General features: G+C 44.2%; 1 protein-coding gene across 3 annotated transcripts in view; it reads left to right on the top strand.

Annotated features, from left to right (window-relative positions):
• The window catches only part of Alpk1 (alpha kinase 1), a 108,276-nt gene that overhangs the window by 43,930 nt on the left and 45,006 nt on the right, over positions 1 to 19,340 (top strand). For 2 of the 3 annotated variants that reach the window (XM_006970426.4, XM_076574968.1), the window contains exons 2-3: positions 2,524 to 2,755; positions 7,361 to 7,515. In XM_006970426.4, coding sequence (XP_006970488.1) covers positions 2,635 to 2,755; positions 7,361 to 7,515 — 276 coding nt within the window. In that variant the 5' untranslated portion in view covers positions 2,524 to 2,634. Of the gene's footprint in view, positions 1 to 2,523; positions 2,756 to 3,787; positions 3,888 to 7,360; positions 7,516 to 19,340 lie in introns of those variants that run through there. The other variant, XM_076574969.1, reaches the window with a different exon arrangement.

Below are 19,340 nucleotides of genomic sequence, written 5' to 3'. Positions count from 1 at the left end.
ATTCTACTCATCTTTTTCTCCACACTTTTGTTGTTCACTACCACTGTTTTCAGGGCTTCTGGGTTTCCTCCCATTTCTTTTATTGAAATAGAGCCTATTTTTCCTCATTCTGGTTCCTCTTCATGCGGTCACATGGAGGCAGCCTGTGCCTTTACCCATGTTATCAATAAGGGAAGGTGAAATGGTTGGAGGCTAGATTGTCACTGTCAATGCCTAGAATGATCTAGTATTCCCGCAGTCTCCCATCCCACTTCTAACCAGGCCTGACCCTGCTTATCTTCCACTTTGGGGGTGGTATGGCTGCAGACATTTTGTTCTTCATGTTTCACGTTAAAGATCTAAACACATTTCCTCAGAGTCACAATGTTTCCCAATGTCTCTCCCCTGCAGGCCTCTGAGAATCTCCTTTCTACTCTCTCTTCTGTGAGCTCTACAAGACGATGGCCTTCCCTTTGGGACCGTATTGTAACACACTTTTCTTCCTCTGTGCACCGACTAGTTCTTCCCACTCTTGTTATGCAGCCTTTCTGCCCCCCGCCCCAAAATAAAAGGATTCTAGGAAAGTTAGTCCACTTCCAGCTTTAATTCGGGGCTTGAAGTGATGACCTGATTCACCTGCAGGTCCCGGACCAGCAGTTTGTTTTTCCCTTCCTGAGCTGCCAGTACCTGCCTTAGTCTCTGAACCAAATTCACCCTGTAGCCGATACCTTCCTCTTCAGAGGAGCACTGGGAACAGGATGCTACTGTTACTCTGGCCCACTCTAGTCCACTAACTATGTCTTGCTTGCTCCTTGCGGTACTCAGAGGGTTGAGCAAGTCCTCGTTTGTTTGTAACCGAAGTCTGAGGATAAAATTCTAGCCCTTAAGTCCTGATCTCTTCATAGCTAGACACACTCATGGCCAGCTTATTGGACAGAACACTGTGACTTGTAGACACGAGTTAAAAGGGACTTTGGGCACAGTTTAGTGCAACAGCCCAATCTGTGCAGGAATCCTTTCTGAGACACACTAGTTGAAAGAGAGGGTAAATTTACACCGAGCCTTAGATAATTTCGTGACTAATTTCTCACTACTTCATTTATGCGAATGCTCTTCAAATGTGACAAAATTGCCGGGCAGTGGTGGCGCACGCCTTTAATCCCAGCACTCGGAGGCAGAGCCAGGCGGATCTCTGTGAGTTCGAGGCCAGCCTGGGCTACCAAGTGAGCTCCAGGAAAGGCGCAAAACTACACAGAGAAACCCTGTCTCGAAAAAACCAAAACCAAAACAAAACAAAACAAAACAAAAAACAAAAAACAAATGTGACAAAATTTTAACTTGAGAACTCTGCTTGTGTTCACCAATAAATACATTATCATTTTGAGTGAAACAGGCCTATGACACCCTGAAGGCTTCATTTAAAGGCATGCTTTGAAATCAAGACCATGGGATAGAAGCGCACATTTAATACCAACCCAACAGTTCTCGGCTTTAACATTCTCGGTGACTTTGTCATTGTGTGGATGAGCTCTGAGGCGGAGGCACTGGCCATCCCCTTGTAGCTGTTACCATCTTCGGGGTCAGATTCTTGCCCTGGCAATGCACTGCTACATCCCCCCCACCCCCCATCCCGTCCCCCGACACACACACCAAGTGTCTAAACCAGAGAAATGCCACTCCTTATTCCATCAAGGGCAAAGAGGATAATGTCTTTTGTTTACAAGGTACTACCGCAACAAAAGGAAGACAGACCAAAATATCTGTTAACCAGGAATTGCTTTTCATTTATTGGCTGGTTTTACCATGCTAGTAAATTATTTTATTCTCAGACTTACCTTGAGTGCGGTAGCTCCTTCGATCTCCATATTTGCATATGGAGTCTACTGCTTACATGTCGTCTGCCAGCGCCGGTCCATCCATCTGCATGATGGATCCATCCGAGTCAAAGCTCTGGGAAATTGGGTTTTCTGGAATACCATTTCTCTATTTTACTTGGCAATATGCCTGGCAGTGAAGAGCTTTAAACTTGGCATCTGTCATTGCCTATCTTGATCCAAATTGCATAGTGCTAAATACCATGAAGAATACTGCACAGGGGAAATCAGTAGTGGGCTGTGAAAGTGGTGAACTTCACATTACCATGTGCTTGAGCGTGGCTATTATAACTGTCAGCCAGATGCTTCCTGTAGACTTCCAGAAAGGCGGAAAACTCACTGCTACAGGGACCCAGAGGCACTGGGGGAAGCATGCAGAAAGTACATAAATCATGGGGCACATTCATTTTATTCGGCCCATGTGAGTTCACCAACCTCACCATGGGTGACCAAGCTCTATACCCAGACTCTCTCCCTTCTGCACTCTATGCCTTCGAGGTGCCGCCCATCTAGATCAGACCCTGCAATCATTTCACACACTCCCCTAACAGCATCCTCGGGGCCGGTCATGTATTTTCATGTGTTTGCTCTATTATCCCTCCCTGCTTGAGACTCACAGATAATTGATGACGCTTGAGTTAATCATCCTTCTCTCTCTTTTGTTCACCAGGTACCTCAGCCTTCAAGGGGCTTGCTTTATTGAGAATCAATGGCTCTCCTAGGTCATTGATCACCGTAGACCCAGGGACACTCAATTCATCCTGGAGGGTGGGTAATCATCATGAATAGTCAAGATGCTGTGGCCTCGATCTTGCATGAATGTAAGCAAGTGCTGGATCATCTCTTGTTGGAAACGCCAGATGTGTCTACGGAGGACAAGAGTGAGGACCAGCGGTGTAGAGGTGAGGTTCTGATGGGAGACACCACCAGGGGTTGGGCCAGCAGGTTCCGAGGCTGCCCCCTTCCCCGAATGACACATTCTCCCCTCTGCCCTATTTTTCTTCTCCTGGCAGATGACCACCGAGAGATGAGTGGAGTTCCAGGATATGAATGGGACGGGCTGCAGGCTGAAGGGCAGGGAAGAAGCCCACTTTGTTGCGGAGAATTGCTGTCAGTTCTAATTTTAGGCTTCAGTAAACATGAGGCTACAAGAAACAGTTGAGTTCAGGAAGAACAAAGGGTCCAAGTTGGCTGGTGCACGCAAATTTCAATTATTAAAAAATTGAAGCAACTTCTGAATGGTGGCACACACTTTTTCTCAAACAAGGATTTTGTGCCTCATCGATTTCCATAGACTTCCATGGCTTCCGTAAATAGGTCACCTCACCAGCATGGACAGTCTCTGTTTTCTTTGTCACCAACAAACTCCTGATGCCATTTAAAAAATACATTCAGTGATTGAAGAAAGACTATTTACATCATAATCATGGTCTAGATTTTTTTTTTGCTTCCTGGTTTATGCTATTTATAGTTACAGATATTGTTTGAGAAGGTTCAGTCACAAAATCTAGAAAGCTGCAAAAGATTCATTTCTTCTTCTTTGGAGGGGCAACCTCTTTATTCTGGTCGTTTTTAATTGTTCAAAAAATTTACCCTTCATTTGTTTAAGTCTGTTCTTGGTCTGTGCTTTTAATAGTTTTCCTGTGTACTTTTAGTGTTTTGGTGTTTCATTTAAAAATAGGATGCCTGAATAAAATATACTCTGTAATGGGAAGGTCATGGGATGGGCTTTCCCTCAGTTATGGTCGACAGGCACCTGCATGTCTAACAGGGCATCTCAGCTATGTAACCTGTCATTCTCCTGCCTTCTGGATGAAGCCCTGAGCGTGCAGTCAGTTCCTGAGACAAGCCTCAGTGTGTGCTTCCATTCTTTACTAGCTGGACTGACAAGGGTGTGACTGCCTGCTTGCTGCATGTGCTTGTCACCCTGGGATCAGGGCTCCTCTCGTCAATGCCTGGTCATCAACCACAGGTTCTAGGTACCCGGACAATAAGTGATAGCTGGTTTTCTGGCTCCCTGGGGCTGTGTGTGGGGTGAGTTGTTTTTCTTGTTTTTTTCCTAGAGTTTGCCTACTTTCCTCTTTCAATATCTAGTGTGTGTCCTCACTTAAGCTTCACATTCTCCCTGTTGAAGTCCAAGGCCTCAGTCAGATGCCATTTTCTTGCCAAGTGACCCAGAAGAGGAGAAATAATGAATTTAGTTTCAGATAAGGCAAAACAGGGCTGTAAAATCATTCAATTAGACATGGCCCTTCAGGTAAGCTTCTAGGACTAGGAATTCTCACATGCAGAGTGGTGTACTTGCACAACCCTCACTGGTCCTGTGGCCCTGCATCTGTGCAGAACCCTTGCTGCTCAGGAGGGCAGGTGGCTGTGAGCAGCTTTGGTCTGCTGGTTGTGGCACTGCGGATGTTGTTATTGCCTAGAACCATAGAGAAAGACATTAGTACAGTGTAGCAGAAATTGTTAGAAGGTCTTATTAATAAAAACAAACCCAGGACCTGGTATTGAGGTGAATGCTGGAAGATCAGAGAAGCAGAACAAGCCACAGCTGCCTCACCTCGCCAGTTCCTCAGCTGATCCTGTTTCCTCAGACTGGAAGCCTCTGAGTCCTCATCCAAATGAATCTCAGCTGAACTGTGCTGCTCAAAAGCCTAAAAGCTTAACCAGCTCTAGTTCCTGGTTTTCACGCCTTATATACATTTCTGCTTTCTGCCATCACTTTCTGGGATTAAAGGTGTGAGTCACCATGCCTGGCTGTTTCCAGGGTGGCTTTGAACTCACAGAGATCCGGATGGATCTCTGCCTCCCAAGTGATAGGATTAAAGATGTGTGTGCCACCAATTTCTGGCCTCTGTATCTAGTGGCTGTTCTGTCCTCTGACCCCAGATAAGTTTATTAGGGTGTACAATATATTGAAGGACACAGTATATCACCACAGTGCAGAGTCACTTACGGGCACAGCGGCTGGTAAACTTGGGCACGGTGACATGGCACAGTCACTTATCTTTACCTTCAACTCCGTCTCTCTCCTCCTTGTCTCTGCTAGCCTGGGGAAATGGAGCAAGAACTGTAATGCAAACTGAAATATAGCATAGCTTTCAAACCTGTCTTTTAGGGGTATCTTATATTTCAGTGTGCTCCGTCAGCCTGTTCGTGGTGGTGTTTATTTGCAGTTTGGCTTGGAGAAGGGTTGTGGAGGAGACAAAAAATGGTTGATAAAGAATAAGCTTTCTCTAGGTGGGCATGGTGGTTTGTGCCTATCATCCCAGCACAGGAGGATCAAGAGTTTGAGACCAGCCTAGGCTTAACAGCCATACTCTGTTTCAATAATAGTAATAGAAGGAGGCAGAGGAAGAAACATTCTCCAATACTGTGAAAGGAGTACTCAATCCACAGCACGATGCAAGTCCATGAACCCACAAACGGGATTTCCATCGTCAAGTGACTGTTGTTCACTCTTTGTGTCTAGATTATTTACAGTCAAATTAAGATACTGAGAATGGAAAGGGACATTATCTGTAAGTCCACTGGACCACGGGACCATCCCCTCCAACAGTCATCTGACTCATCGCCATCTGGAAGCACGCTTGAAGAAATTTACTCTGCACATATGTTGCATTTTTAGGAACAGAAATTCCTTGGCTAGCAGTTACACAGACGTATTTTGCAGCTAAATGGGATCACATAGTTCTAGGACTCTGCTTCCATGGGGATGCTACTGCAGAGTAAGGGTCCAGGGGGCACTGAACTGGGAGTCATAATTTTAATGGGATACGATAGAGTCATCTCTGGTCCTCAACACTAGCCATTCAGGTGTGGTCCTCTCAATGCCAAGCAGTCTTTCACCACCTAGAAACATCCTTACCTTTGCTCCGCTGGTGGCAGTTCACATAAAGATGTCCAGGACCAAGATAGATTTTCTTCCTTCTTATTCTGCTCGTTCATCACATTCTATTTTCTCTATTTAGTATGTCCCAGTTAGATATAATGCTATCTTGGTGTTTAACCATGACAGTATGCTACCATAGTGATGTGATTACAGAAGGGATGGGATGTGAAACATGAGAGCTGTGTCAAGGATGCTTTCAGCCCAGGAAGACAGGGAGATGTGGTCACAGAACAGTGGGTTGCAGGCTGAAGAGAACATGCATCTGTGGGTTCAGAAATACATGGAAGAGGCATTTCAGTTTCACTGAGAGGTCATGATAGACTAACAGGAAGTGTCGATGTTTGTTTTGAATACCAAAGGCAATAGGTCTGAGTTTGGTCATCAGGCTTTGGGAGTAGGATAGTTACAAACAAAACAGAACAGAATGTGTAAAACCGAAGAACTAAAAAATGTTATGAAAAGTGTTGTCCTGGTCTCTTTTGTTAGGAAAGTGGGAAGGGGGTTAATATTGTAAAAGATTGTGAGGATTGGCTGAAAATACCAAAAAGAAAAAGATGGGTTTAAGATCTATGGGATTAGATAGTTAGCTTGATTCAGGGAGGGAAAGAAAGCAAGCATCTAGGATGACTGGGCTTCTGATTTGGATGTCACAGTGTGATGGTCCCATTCATCAAAAGAAAATATAGCGGGAAATGGAATTAGAAAACATCTGGTGAACTAAGTTTTGGATATGTTCAATATGAGACCCAAGACAAACAGAGGTCTATAAACAACCTTGTTCATCACACGGACTCAAAATTGAGTCTGTTTCCATTATGAGGAAGGTTGTATGGAGTGTGTACCATCTGTTGCATTCAGAGTGAAACCGACAATGGGCCTCATCAGTGCAGAACTTCTTGCTGTGGAATTTTGAGTGTCAAGTAGGACAGTCAACCCTACTCAACTCTGGTGAGGTTTGGATGTCAAAACTAGGGGAAACACTTGCAGTTTCCAGAGCTTTTTTTGTGTTTCTGAAGTTTAGACAAGAGACTGTCAACCTGAATTATTAGGATTGGTACCCACTGAGAGACTTAACACGGTTACAAATATGAAATGGGTCCACTTCACAATTAGTTGGTATGATCAGAAATCCCATTTGTGGGTTTGTACTTTGTGTCTGTATTTAATTAAGCATTGTCAATGATTAAAGGGTAAGACGGGCCGAGGTCCTAGAGAAGCAAAAAGAGGCTGAGCAAATTGATTCCCTTCTCAGGTACCAGGAGCTCAAGATACCATTCCACTCTGGCCCTGTTCTCACTTTACAGGGAAAAGAATATTTCCTTCGCGCCTTTCTCTGATTCTTCATGCAGAGACAGTCACTCAAGTGCTTTACTTCCTGTTAAAAACCTTTCTTAATGCCTGACTACCCCAATTTACCTGTAGGGCACAGCAGACTCAGGCCACCCATGACAGATAGCTTCTCGCTATTATTCTTCAAGGCAGCCCCAACAGCTTGGGCCAGCCAGCAACAGATAGGAAGAGTGGTCTGGCCACTGGGGTGCTTCGTCATAACACGGGGAGCTCAATGGCCCTTTCTTTGACTGCAATTTCCTTACCTGAACTCTGACCTTTCCAGCTTCCCTCCCCAGCGAGTTAAGGACCCTGATCCAAGAGGCAAAGGAAATGAAGTGGCCCTTCGTGCCTGAAAAGTGGCAGTACAAACAAGCGGTGAGCCCAGAGGACAAAACAAACCTGCAGGATGTGATCGGCGCCAGGCTGCAGCAGTTACTGGTAGGACAAGTCACACACCACCGGTCCCCCTGACACCCCCAAATGAGGCATTTAGACTCTAAGTGGTCTACCAGATTAAATTTCTCTGAAGTACAAGGCAGTTCCTACGCGTATGGTCAGCTCTGCCAGATTGACTAATGTGGGGGAAATAGCTATTTAAAAAGCATCATTTTCCTGTAACCTCCTGTGTTGGGAAGACAAACCTAAAGTGAGTGAAGAAGGCTGGGTGGAGGGCACAGTCTGAAGTCTGCTGTCTTGAAAAAGTCCCATCTTTTTGGTGGACCTGAGTTGTTTCGGTTCTACTGTGCCTTAAAACATTTTTATTTAGAAATGATGCTTTCTAGAAGTCAGATAATTAAAAAACACTCTCCCCACCATCTCGTGTGGATGGGCTAAGCTACTGATCCATGTCAAGCCGTTTCTGCCCACCCTGGCAGTCCTGTTCACTCTCTTGGTTCCTCATGACTAAGGTCGTTTCAGAAGTGTCAAGTCAAGGTCATGGACTTACCTAGTCTTCAACTCCTGTTTTTCAATGTGTTGTAATGTAAGGCTTTAAAATAGTCCTTAATGGCCCTCTAGATTTCACCAGCGTCTGTTCTAATCGCTCTGTAATCTCCAATTTCATTAACTTTGGTTTTCATTACTTTTTTCTTAGTTTGGCTAAACATTTGCCTACCTCATTATCTTTTCAAAGAACTGTTTCTTTCATTAGTTTTTGTATTATTCCTTTAATTTCCATTTCGTTGGTTTATATCCTGATGGTTACTATTTCTTCCTATTTGTATGAAGTTTAACTTGTTTTCAGACAATTTGAATACACCATTGGATTATTTGAAATCTCTTCGCTTTTTTAATATGGGTATTCATATCTCTATCATACCTAAATTTATATCTAAACTTATCTCTTAGAACTGCTCTTGCTGTGCCCAAAGGATTCCAGTAATCTGTAGTTTTGATGGTTTTCATTGGTTTCTATAACTTTTTGAATTTATTCCCTGATTGACTCAATTACTCACTGATCATTCAGAAGTATATATATATATATATATATATATATATATATATATATATATTCATGTTTTTATAGACTCTGTAGTTGTTCTTGCTATCTACGTCAAGTTTTGGTCAATTATGACCTGATGGGACACAAGAAATGATTTATGTCTGTTAAAACTTATGTGTATACTTTGGATACAAATATCAGTGCTTTCCTTTACAAAGGAAAGTTATATCAGCACCCCACCCACCCCACCCACCCCACCCCTGACACACACACACACACACACACACACACACACACACACACACACACACAAGAAACCAACTAAACCAGAAGTTCTCAACCCATGGGTCTCAACCTCTTTGGGGTTTGCATATCAGATATTTGCACTGCGATTCATAACAGTAGCAAAATTAGTTCTGAAGTAGCAATGAAATAATTTTATGGTTGGGGGTCACCACAACATGAGGAACTGTAGTAAAGGGCCACAGCATTAGGAAGGTTGAGAACCGCTGAGCTAAACTGATACCACCATCCCATAAGAAGGAGCATCAAGAAGAGTGTAGGGGTTATTAAAAATAAAGATGGCATGAAGTTCAGGGGATCTAGGAGGAGTGATGGAGAGGAATGGGGAGGTGAACATGATCAAAATGGAATATATGAATTAGTTTTCAAAGAACTAATAGAAAGCTTTGTATTTTTAAGAACACTATATGAAGCCAGATAACATTGAAGACCCAGGCTTGAGTTCTAGGAAAGTTAAAAGGAGTACTATTTTCCTTTGTGGCCGCATTACTTTTTAAAAAAGATTTATTTATTTTTCTTTCATGTGTATGTATGTATGTGTACCACATGCGTTCCTGGTGCCTGAGGAGGCCAGAAGAGGGTGTAGGATCCCCTGGAACTAGAGTTTAAGGTCATTGTGAGATACCATATGGGTGTCAGGAACAGCACCTAGGTCCTTGTAAGAGTGGTATGTGCTCTTAACCACTAAGCCATCTCTCCAGCCTCATAGTAACATTGCTTTTACTTTGAATTTCTCGGGTGACCATCAAGGAAATTTAGTAACTTAAATGTATTTTTCCTCACGTAAAAATATATTTGTATGGATATCAGGCATCAAAATCCTAGAATTTTTGCATTGTTTACATGGTTTTATGTTTAGGGATTATTCCCAACGAATACATAGACACGGTTTTTCCCTTGTTGTAGGAAAAACTCTCAGAGCATCTTCAGGAGTTCCTAGACAGGGTAAAATAGGTTAAGCAGAGTGGAGACTATTGGCAGAGGAAAGTAAGTCCTTGCGAAGAGTGAAGTGTTGACCTAGAGATTTTAGTTTGTTTGGTTTGAGCTGGGTTGTGTCTTTGAGACAAGGTCTCAGTAGGTATCCTAGGCTGGCCTTGAACTCCAGATACTCCCTCCAAATTTTCCCACAGTGTAGATTATAGGTGTGTGCTAGCAAACCTATCTTAAGTGGGAAATTTTAATAGCTATGGTTGGTATCAACGTAAAAGTAGAGTGAAATAATAACTATAATTTGTATAGTGTGGAATTTACATCTGCATCAGATGTTGCTTGTCAAAACAGCCCTGTAGTGATTATCATCCTCTTACACAGGGGACCAGAGAGTAGCCTCCTCCTGTTTTCCTTCAGTTTTCCAGGGAGTCTAAGGAGAAGAACATGAACGCTAAAGCAGATACTCAGACTGCTAACTGTGAAGCCAGTGACCATGAGCTGTCCACAGAACTCTGGGCAGCAATGGAAGCATCAGCATGTATGCTCTCCAGTGTGACAGCCACTAGCCACATGGGGCTCCTGATACCCAAAATGGCCAGTGTGGCTGAAGAACTGTATTTGTAGTTTTGTAGACTTTTTATATCTTTCTCTATGTACAGGATGTCAGCAGACATTATCTTTGCCTGTTGATTTGAAATGTCTTTAATATATGAGCACCCAAGAACATCTTAGGGAAGTACCAGAAATGGCAGGGGTTGGCAATGTCATTCTGCTGGTTAATACCATCCCTGCAAGGCATATGACAGTATTAGAATCATGCTGCTAATACCTACAGCAGTGGCTCTTACAGTGAGACCCTACACACACACACACACCACGTGACAGTGTTAGTATTGTGTAGGGACTTAGGGATTCAAATTCTTGACCCCCCAATCAATAATCTTTACCGGATCAGGGGGCAGGATGCAGTTCCCCTCCCCGCATCCAAAGCTGGTAACAGCATCACCATCCTAGTGTTGAAGACAGAAGCTTGCTGGAATTAAAGTTGCAGCCTCTGGATTTGGATTTGCAATGTGAATTGGGAGGGAAACTGTTCCGGGTTGTCCAAACCATTTGAAGAACACACTTACCTTTCCTCCTTCGGTACTCTATAATCCATGTAACTCTGTAAGTCATGTGGATTCCCAACTGTGGAAACAGAGGCACTGAGAATGGAAAGACTTTGTTCCCCTCACAAGGCCACTCAGTGGCAGCCCTAAGAATCAGCCCACTAGGCTTCCTTCAGTCCCCGATGTGTTTAATCTGGGAGCTTTCTAACTCCAAGCATCCTTTTTCTTCAGCTTACCCGGCAAGCTGTAAATTCAGCAGCCGCACCTCGTCAGACTTTTAGGATGCTTTTCTCTTGTGCCAGACCCCAAGGGCACAATTGCTAAACCTCTCTGTGTATGTATAGAGAGAACTATAGCTCTCCATGGGCCAGGCTCTCTGGAACTCTCAATGCTTTTGAGATTGTAGCTTGTGAAGAGTGGACCCAGAAAATCCTGTGGCTTATTTTGGTCAAGTATGCTACCCATTGCAGTGTCGCAGTCCAAGGAGCTGAATTTTAATATTAAGCATTTCATATTTTAATAATCGATGAGCTGTCCGATTCTGCGGGCAGGAAAGGTAGTTAAATGTCTATATCTGTCTTTTTCAGTTATTTCTTCTGACATTTCTTACACAGTCTTAACATGAATTCTTCCCATAGAAATCTTCCCCTTCACTCGTCAAAAGCAGCATTTTTCTCAGCATGGATGTAACACTTCGTCTTTACTAATCCCACAACCAAGAGAGCAAAGCAAAATCGACAGTGCTGGAGAAAAGGGGGAATTCCAGACTGCGCCTCCGCCATTTCTGAGCTGCTGAAACCAAGGCTCCTTTAGCCTGGTGCCCCCTGCATCCCCACTTCATCGAGAATGTCTTGTATGTGCTCTGCTCTTTGGACACTGCCCCCTCCCCTCCCTCCCCTTCCCTTCTCCCCCGCTCTCCAATCCTTTCCCCTTTGGTGTGTGGCCACCGACAGAAATTTATGACAGGGGCTAGCCTCCTTTACAGTCCACACAAAGCTTGCTGACTGGAGAGACTTTGTCAGCGCTCTCGCAGAAAAAACACCTGCAGGACACTCTCTGAGAAACCTGGCGAGATGGGAGATTAATGTGGCTGTAATAGCCGGGCAGGGGTTTGGGTATTATGCCCTCTCCCCAGGTAGATGGGTCTTTTCTGAGATGATACCAATTATTTATAGCTGAAACATCTGTTGATAACTGCAGCTGCCCTTGTAAGACAAAGCCTATCATGGGGTCACAGGCTACAGGGACCTAAAACCCTACCTCATGCTAGCTTTGGTCTATTCAGTATCACCCCAAGTCCATGGGTTACCGTCATCTTTAATGTCTCATCATGCCATGGAAAACACTTTGTAAACACTGCACCCCGCCCCTGCCCTGGAAGCTTTGAAGCATTATTTCATCTTCATCGGTAATTTATATTCCAGCGCCATTGTGCTGTGGGAAAGAGAGGGGGGAGAACCTTTTTGTTTTCCGTTTAATTGTAGATCGCCTGACACTTTGACCTGTATTATTAGTATCAGTCAGAAAAAGGATTTTCTCTCCCTCTTATTTAAAAATGAAATTTCAAGGGAAAGTAAGCGCTCCTTCAGGCCTTTTCACTCAAAACAATGTTTACACTCTAAGAGGAGAAGATGAAAAGCAAGAGCAGCCCTTTTTCAAGTGCCGGAGAAGGGCGCTGCCGCTTCTGAAAGGGAACAGTACAGCCCTTATAGATATCATTCAGTGAAACCTTTGATGGAGTTTTCAAAACCCAGTGAAGGCATTTGGCGCCACCGGCTTCTGTGGAGCTCCGCTCTGGGTTGGTGGCAGCGGCTGGCACTGCCGGGGAAAGTCTGTCCCTGCCCCTGCAGCATGGGAGGAAGATGGGTCCCAGTCGCTATGCGAACTTTCGTTTTTCTAAAAGGAATGGTCACCACTTAAAGAGAAATCTGGAAATCAAGCTTTTAAATAAAGGAGAAAGGGGGGTGGCTGGATTTTGCATGTCTCTGGCCGTTGGGAACAGAATTGTTTGTTAGACCCTGAATTGGAAGTTGAAGTCTAGTTGGTGGTACTGCACTAGGTAATCCCACTTGTCTCAGAAAGGGGGGGATCCTGTCTTTAGTCACTCTAGCCTCTATCGTCCCCGCCCCCCATGCAGGAGACAGTGGTGATGTGTCATGGTGTGACACAAAACCACAGTCTGAGGAGATAAAGCAGGCTCAGGGTGGGTTCTCCTCCTCCCGCCCCCGCCCCCCCCCCCCCCGGCTTTTTGGCTCTGATATGAGTAGTCTGCAGCTATTATGCCACAGAAAAATTTTTTTGAAAGATTTATGCTGCATAGGAGTAATTCGGAAAGGCCTTCCTCCCCCATAAATGTTTCAATGTTTCTTAACGTTATTTTGAATGAAAACTATCTTAGTGGTTGAATATTGGTACATTTAGCATCTAGAGTGCTTTTCTAAGATGTCTCTTCAGATAGCCTTAGTGCCTTTAACTTGTTGTTTGCATTTTTTAAATATTTGAGATACTAAAGAAACAAGAGTTAAAACATAAACATGAATAAATCTGAGTTGGTCATTGTAAGTCCGTAGGGAAATGCTTTGAAAATTTCTAGTGTGGGTTGGGCAAGACCGCACAGGGTCAAGGTACTTTTCGTAACATCTCAGGTCTGGAGCTCTTTTCCTGGAACCTAGCTGAAGGAGAGAACCAATTCCAGAAAGTTGTCCTCTTATCTCCACGTGCCCAATGTGGCAGGCACATGCTGAAAGCCCGATACACACACACACACACACACACACACACACACACACACACACACATGTAAAAACATGTCTGTTGTAACCAACTTGGGACCAGAGATTATGGAGGCAGGTATTTAGAAATGAGGTAGGTAAAAGAAACCAAAATATAAATTGATTAGAAAATGAAATGTCAGGTTCAAGAAAGACACTTGTGTGGCATAGGCACCAACTTAAGGGGTTAGATACTTTCTGCGAAAACAAGAGAACTTCACCCCATAAGTATACTGGTGTTTAAAAGATGATCTTAAAACTAACCCAGCTCATTTGTTCCTGCTGCTGGCTTTCCTGTTAATGGACACCATTTAGATTATTGTCCTTCCAGTAATGATTTTCTCAAACAAACTTTCCAACTTCAGCTGTGTGGTTTGGAGCTCTAATAAGGGAAGCCTTCTTCATCTGTACAGGGAGTAAAACAAGTGACCATAAACTGTAAATTCACCCACTTACTCAACCAAACCTCAGCATGTCACCGTGTGCTGAACAATTGGTATCGAACATCGGTGGAAAGATGAAGGATGGATGCTGGAAAGGTGACCAAGCAGTTAAGAGCACTGGCTGCTCTTCCAGAGGACCTGGGTTCAATTCCCAGTGCCCACACACCAGCTCACAGCTGTCTGTAACTGCAGCTCCAGGTCTCACACAAATGACATGCAGGCAAAACACCAATGTACATAAAATACATATAAATAAAAAGTAAATTATTTATTGAAAAAAGGAAGGTGAAGAATGGATAAAGCCAAGTAGATTTTCTCTAAGAATGAACTGAAGCCGGGTGATGGTGGAGCATGCCTTTAATCCCAGCATGCAGGAGGCAGAGGCAGGCAGATCTTCATGAGTTCGAGACCAGCCTGGGCTATAGAGTGAGTTCCAGGAAAGGCTCCAAAGCCACACAGAGAAACCCTGTCTCGAAAAACCAAAAAAGGAAAAAGGAAAAAAGAATGAACTGAGAAGGTGGCCCTTGCCCAAGGTTATGACTTGCCCTCACTATATGAATATCTCTGCTCTTTCCAATCAAGGTTTACTGCAGACCTAGATTGGCCTTGTAGGTGTTGAGATACCAGGGACTGAAAGTAGCTATTACCCAGAAACCACTGTCCCACATACCCTCAGTGACTCAGGACCTCCTGGTCATCTCCACCATCTGAAAACTAGAGGGTGGTCTCAGAAAGAACCTGCTCAGCCAGATGATGTGTCCAAGATTCCAACAACTGGTAACTATTTTGGTTAGGTCTGATAGGAAGGATACACATCTCAGAAGTGGAGGGTTAGATGTGAGGTTCATATAGACTGGGCAGTTACCTAGGATGCAGAAAGCCCTGGGTCTAACCCTCAGAACCTCAAAAAAATGTACAGAAGTATGGACAAGAGTCAGGGTTCTCTAGAGCAACTGAACCTTTATAACAGATACACATATATATGGAATTCATTACTAGAATAGCTTACAGCCTGTGGTCCAGCTGATCTAACAATGGCTGCCTATGAACATAAGGTCCAAGAATCCAGTAGTTGTTCATCCCATGAGGCTGGATGTTTCAACTGGTCTTCATCATATACTGGAAATAGATTCTAATGCCATTAAAGGAATGGACTTACTAGTGAGGTGAAAGCAAGCAGGCAAAGAACAAAAGCTGCCTTCTTCCGTGGCCTTATACAGGCTTACAGCAGAAGGCATGGCCCAGATTAGAGGTAGTGTTTTTTTTTCCCCACCTCGAAAGATCTAGATAAAAGATATGTCTTCCCAGCTCAAAGATCCAGAGTAAAGGTGTGTCTTCCCACCTGGAAGTAGATAGTCCCACTTCAAATGACGCGAAAGTCTCTCACGGTGTGCCCCTCTATTTGGGGGGTTTAGTTAATTCCAGATGCAGTCAAGTTGACAACCAAGAATAGCCATCACAATAGCATGTGCGAGCCGGGGACATGTGGGTGGTGAGCACTGCTGATAGGTTTGCAGCCTCAGCCGTGAAGGGATTGGCATGATTTCCTGAGGGAAGGGCGTTGGACACAGAGCTGTGTGCTCTTCCTCAACGTCTTCTCGTGGATGTCTTATAGACATCTCAGGCCTGCTCTGCTCACCTCCCAGACACAATCCTCTTCTCGGCTCCACTGAATGGCACCTCCGGCCGTTCAGTAACACACTGGGGACTTCCGTCAGTCTTGTCGTTTTTTTCCCCTCTCTCGCCTGCCAGTAGCTTTGGCTTATAAATATCTCGTTAGTCCACTCCCACCACTGTCTTTATCTGTCTCAGGCTGCTTTCTGCTCTTGTAACACAATGGACTCCCTGGGGCTGGATAACTCATAAAGAGCAGGGGTTGGTGTGGCTCATAGTTCTGGAGGCTGGGACATCCAAGAGCGTAGACTCCAGAGAGGGCCACCATGCTCTGTCACCTCTTGGCAGAAGTGAAAGGGCAAGAGAGGTTGAGAGTGAGGAAGGACCACACTGGCTTTCCTAGTAAATCCACTCTCATAACTAACTCATTCCCACAGTGTTAACCCAGTCCTCACGGTCCGATCAGGTCCCATTAGCCCATGTCCCACACTGTCGCACTAAGGTTGTTACCCACAACAAAATGAAAGGGAAACGTTCAGACTCTAGCACCACCCTACCCACGCTGCAGTTATATCTTGACGGGCCTCTGCCACTGCTTCCTGGGTTGCCCCTTGTGTCTTCTGGCTCCACATCTTTTCCTATGAAGAGAGCAGTATGCGGGCTAAAACCCTGGTCAACCTCCGTATATCAAGCAAATCCTCAGCTGTACGGCAAGTCCTGCAGTCCCACTAGATGAAGGCCTCACCTCTGCTGTGGGTGCCTACAGGCTTCCTTTCAGTCCTCACTCTTACACTGATTATTGCATGCACAGGGTTGCTCTCCATTCCTGCAACTCTCTCTCCTTTTGATGAGTTTCTACGCATGCCTTGTATGTCAGCTTGAGTTTCTATTCTTCAGGGAAGCTGTCTCTCACTTGCATGACTGGATTAACACTCCCCAGTCACATACTCTACGCATGTGCCACTACATGTTTACATTTGTTGGAGGAACTTCTTTTATTGTTCTCTCTCTGTCTCCTATTGACCATCAGCTCCATGACAACAGGAGCCCTGGCTGCCATGCCTTTCTTTTCCTGACATTTATATCTCTGACATGTTCACATAAACACCCTTGATTCCCTTCTTCCTTTGTGTGTATACTATGGGTCAAACTCTAGTCTTCAGACTTGGTAGCAAGTGCCTTTAACCACTGGACATCTCACTAGTCCTTAGCTATAAACATTTGAATGAAGGCGTGCATACATGAATGAATGAAATACGACATTTACTCATAAATCATGGTGTTTGCCATGTGTGTATGGTAGCATACAAATACAGGCCCCACACAACTGGCTGAGAAGTCGACAAGAGTATAATGGCTACATCTCTTTTCAGAAATGGGAGGAGCTTGTGTAAATGCTCTACAGGCTTCATGACAGGGATTAAACAGCTGAAGAAGGTGGTCTTAGTCACTGTGTATATTACAAATTAAAATGGAGGGAGTTTGTGTTTGTGCTTGGGAGCTGGGCAAGGTGGGGGGCAATGACATACGTGGGAGTGAAGAGGCCTGAGGGTTTGAGGCCAGTCTGAACTACCTGATAATTCAATGCCAGACTAAGGGGTATGGGTATACTCTGTCTCAACAGACCTCTAAGAACTAGAAATGCAGCTTAGTGATACAGCATTTGCCTAGCATGTGCAAGACAATGGGTTCAATCCTAGAACAAAAAAAAAAAAAGGAGGAAGAGGAAGAAACAAAGAGGCGAACAGAATGCCACAACACACCATACAAAGCAGATCTGTGAACCATTGGACTGGACAGCAATTAGGAGTTAGCAGGGCTTTTGGTGGTGGTGGAATTTGTTTTTTGTTATTCTTGAAATAGGATCTTTCTGTGTAACCTTAGCTGGTCTTGAACCCATTAATAGAAATTTTCTTTCCTTTAATGAAGAAAATAGGACCACTTCTTCTGCCTGCATCCCGGAAAGAGCCAGACACATACAGAGAAGTCTAGGGTCTAGGTGTGTAACGCAGGCTATAGCCAATATGAGGTATGTACAACAATCAAACAGCTGTGTTGCTGGAGGCTATGAAACAAAAAGCTGTGAGCTACTGAAGCGCGGCGGGCTGTATGGATGACCACAAGTCAATGAAGACTTGGAGGTCACCTTCGAAGACCTCCACATCCTTCAGCCTCCCCTGCTGATTTTCCTCACACTGTCTCTTGATCAGGTTTTCTTTCCTCCCATTCTACCGTGGCTACAATGGTTTAGCTACATCGTCTCTTCCCTATGTTATGCCCAGCGTTTCTCATGAATTGTATCCATGTTTCCTAGATCAGTAAAAACAGAAAGGTTATGCTGCAGGAGAAATAAAAACTTCGGAAGCTTAGGGGATACTACACTACAAACCCACTCCTTTCTCTTACTCCATGTCCATATGGGATCAGTGGGAGACCATGCTTTAAGCTTCTCTCCCTAGGGACCCATATCTACGTCACCATCATCCCAGAATATCACTGGCTGCCATGGGGGGGGGACAGAAATTAGGAATTCCATACTTCATCTTAAATACTTCTATACAGATACGATCATTGGCCAAGAGAAAGTGCATGAAGATGTATTTCTTCCAAAGAAGCATAATCCTACCGTGTGTAGAAGGAAATCTTGTAGGGGTCGAGAGATGGCCCAGAGAGTCAAGTCAATTTCTGCTAAGCCCTAGGGTCTCAGTTCTATATCTGGGATGGACATGGTGGTGGTGGAAAGAGAACACATTCCCAAAATTTGTCCTCTGCCCTCTACACATACAATGTGTGTGTGTGTGCGCGCGCGCGCGTGCATGCGTGCATGCGTGCGTGCACGCATACAACAAACAAAGAATGGGAATTTTTTTTTAAAGACAAATCTGAAGATGGGATGGCAAACAGAACATCGGGGCTGCCAGCTTTCCTTATAGCCACAGCGTCGTTCTCATAGTTTTTCAACATGAATTTAGAATGTGAGCAGAAGTCTTACTAATCCTTTAAAAGCATCTCCCGCCCAACTATGCAGATCTCACGACAGTATCTAATACTAATCCTGAATGAGAAAGATCTTCTAAAGACATGCAAATGGCCATTTCATTTACATGGTGGAGTTTTCGGTTACTTAGATTTCTTTGATTCCCCCTCAGCAGGCATCTCTTACTGTAGTAAAAGATGGAAAGAGAAGAGAAAAGAAAGGGGGTGTGGACTTATTAATCAGGTATCTTTAAAGCTAGATAGGTTCAAATGTACATAAACACACTTTCCCCCACTTAATTAACAGTTAAATGAAACACGGAGCTGTGAACTGTCCTAGCGATGCAGACACCAAGGTCTTAAGTGACTCAGGCAGTGCATCTGTCACCAAATACAACAAGGATTTTTAGCATAGCATTTTGATTTCTGCATTTTCTTTTTCTTCATAGTAGGTACCTTGCTACAGGTAAAGGATCATTATTTGCCTGTGTGCCTTCAGAGATCGTTTGTGCGACCACGTGTACTCACATCTACTGTGAATGAACGTAGGTGTTGGATACTTTATCCATCATTTCCTCTTCAAGAAGGAAGTTGGAGACCCTCTATTTCAAGCCCCTTGTGGGATAGCTGAGGAAAATGAAACCTGGAAAGATTAAGTTCTCGTTGTCCTGAAGCT

This window comes from Peromyscus maniculatus, chromosome 6 (assembly GCF_049852395.1).
Source record: "Peromyscus maniculatus bairdii isolate BWxNUB_F1_BW_parent chromosome 6, HU_Pman_BW_mat_3.1, whole genome shotgun sequence".
In the NCBI taxonomy this organism is placed as follows: domain Eukaryota; kingdom Metazoa; phylum Chordata; class Mammalia; order Rodentia; family Cricetidae; genus Peromyscus; species Peromyscus maniculatus.
The sequence above is the reverse complement of the archived record's forward strand: the minus strand, read 5'-3'. Positions and strand labels throughout refer to the sequence as shown.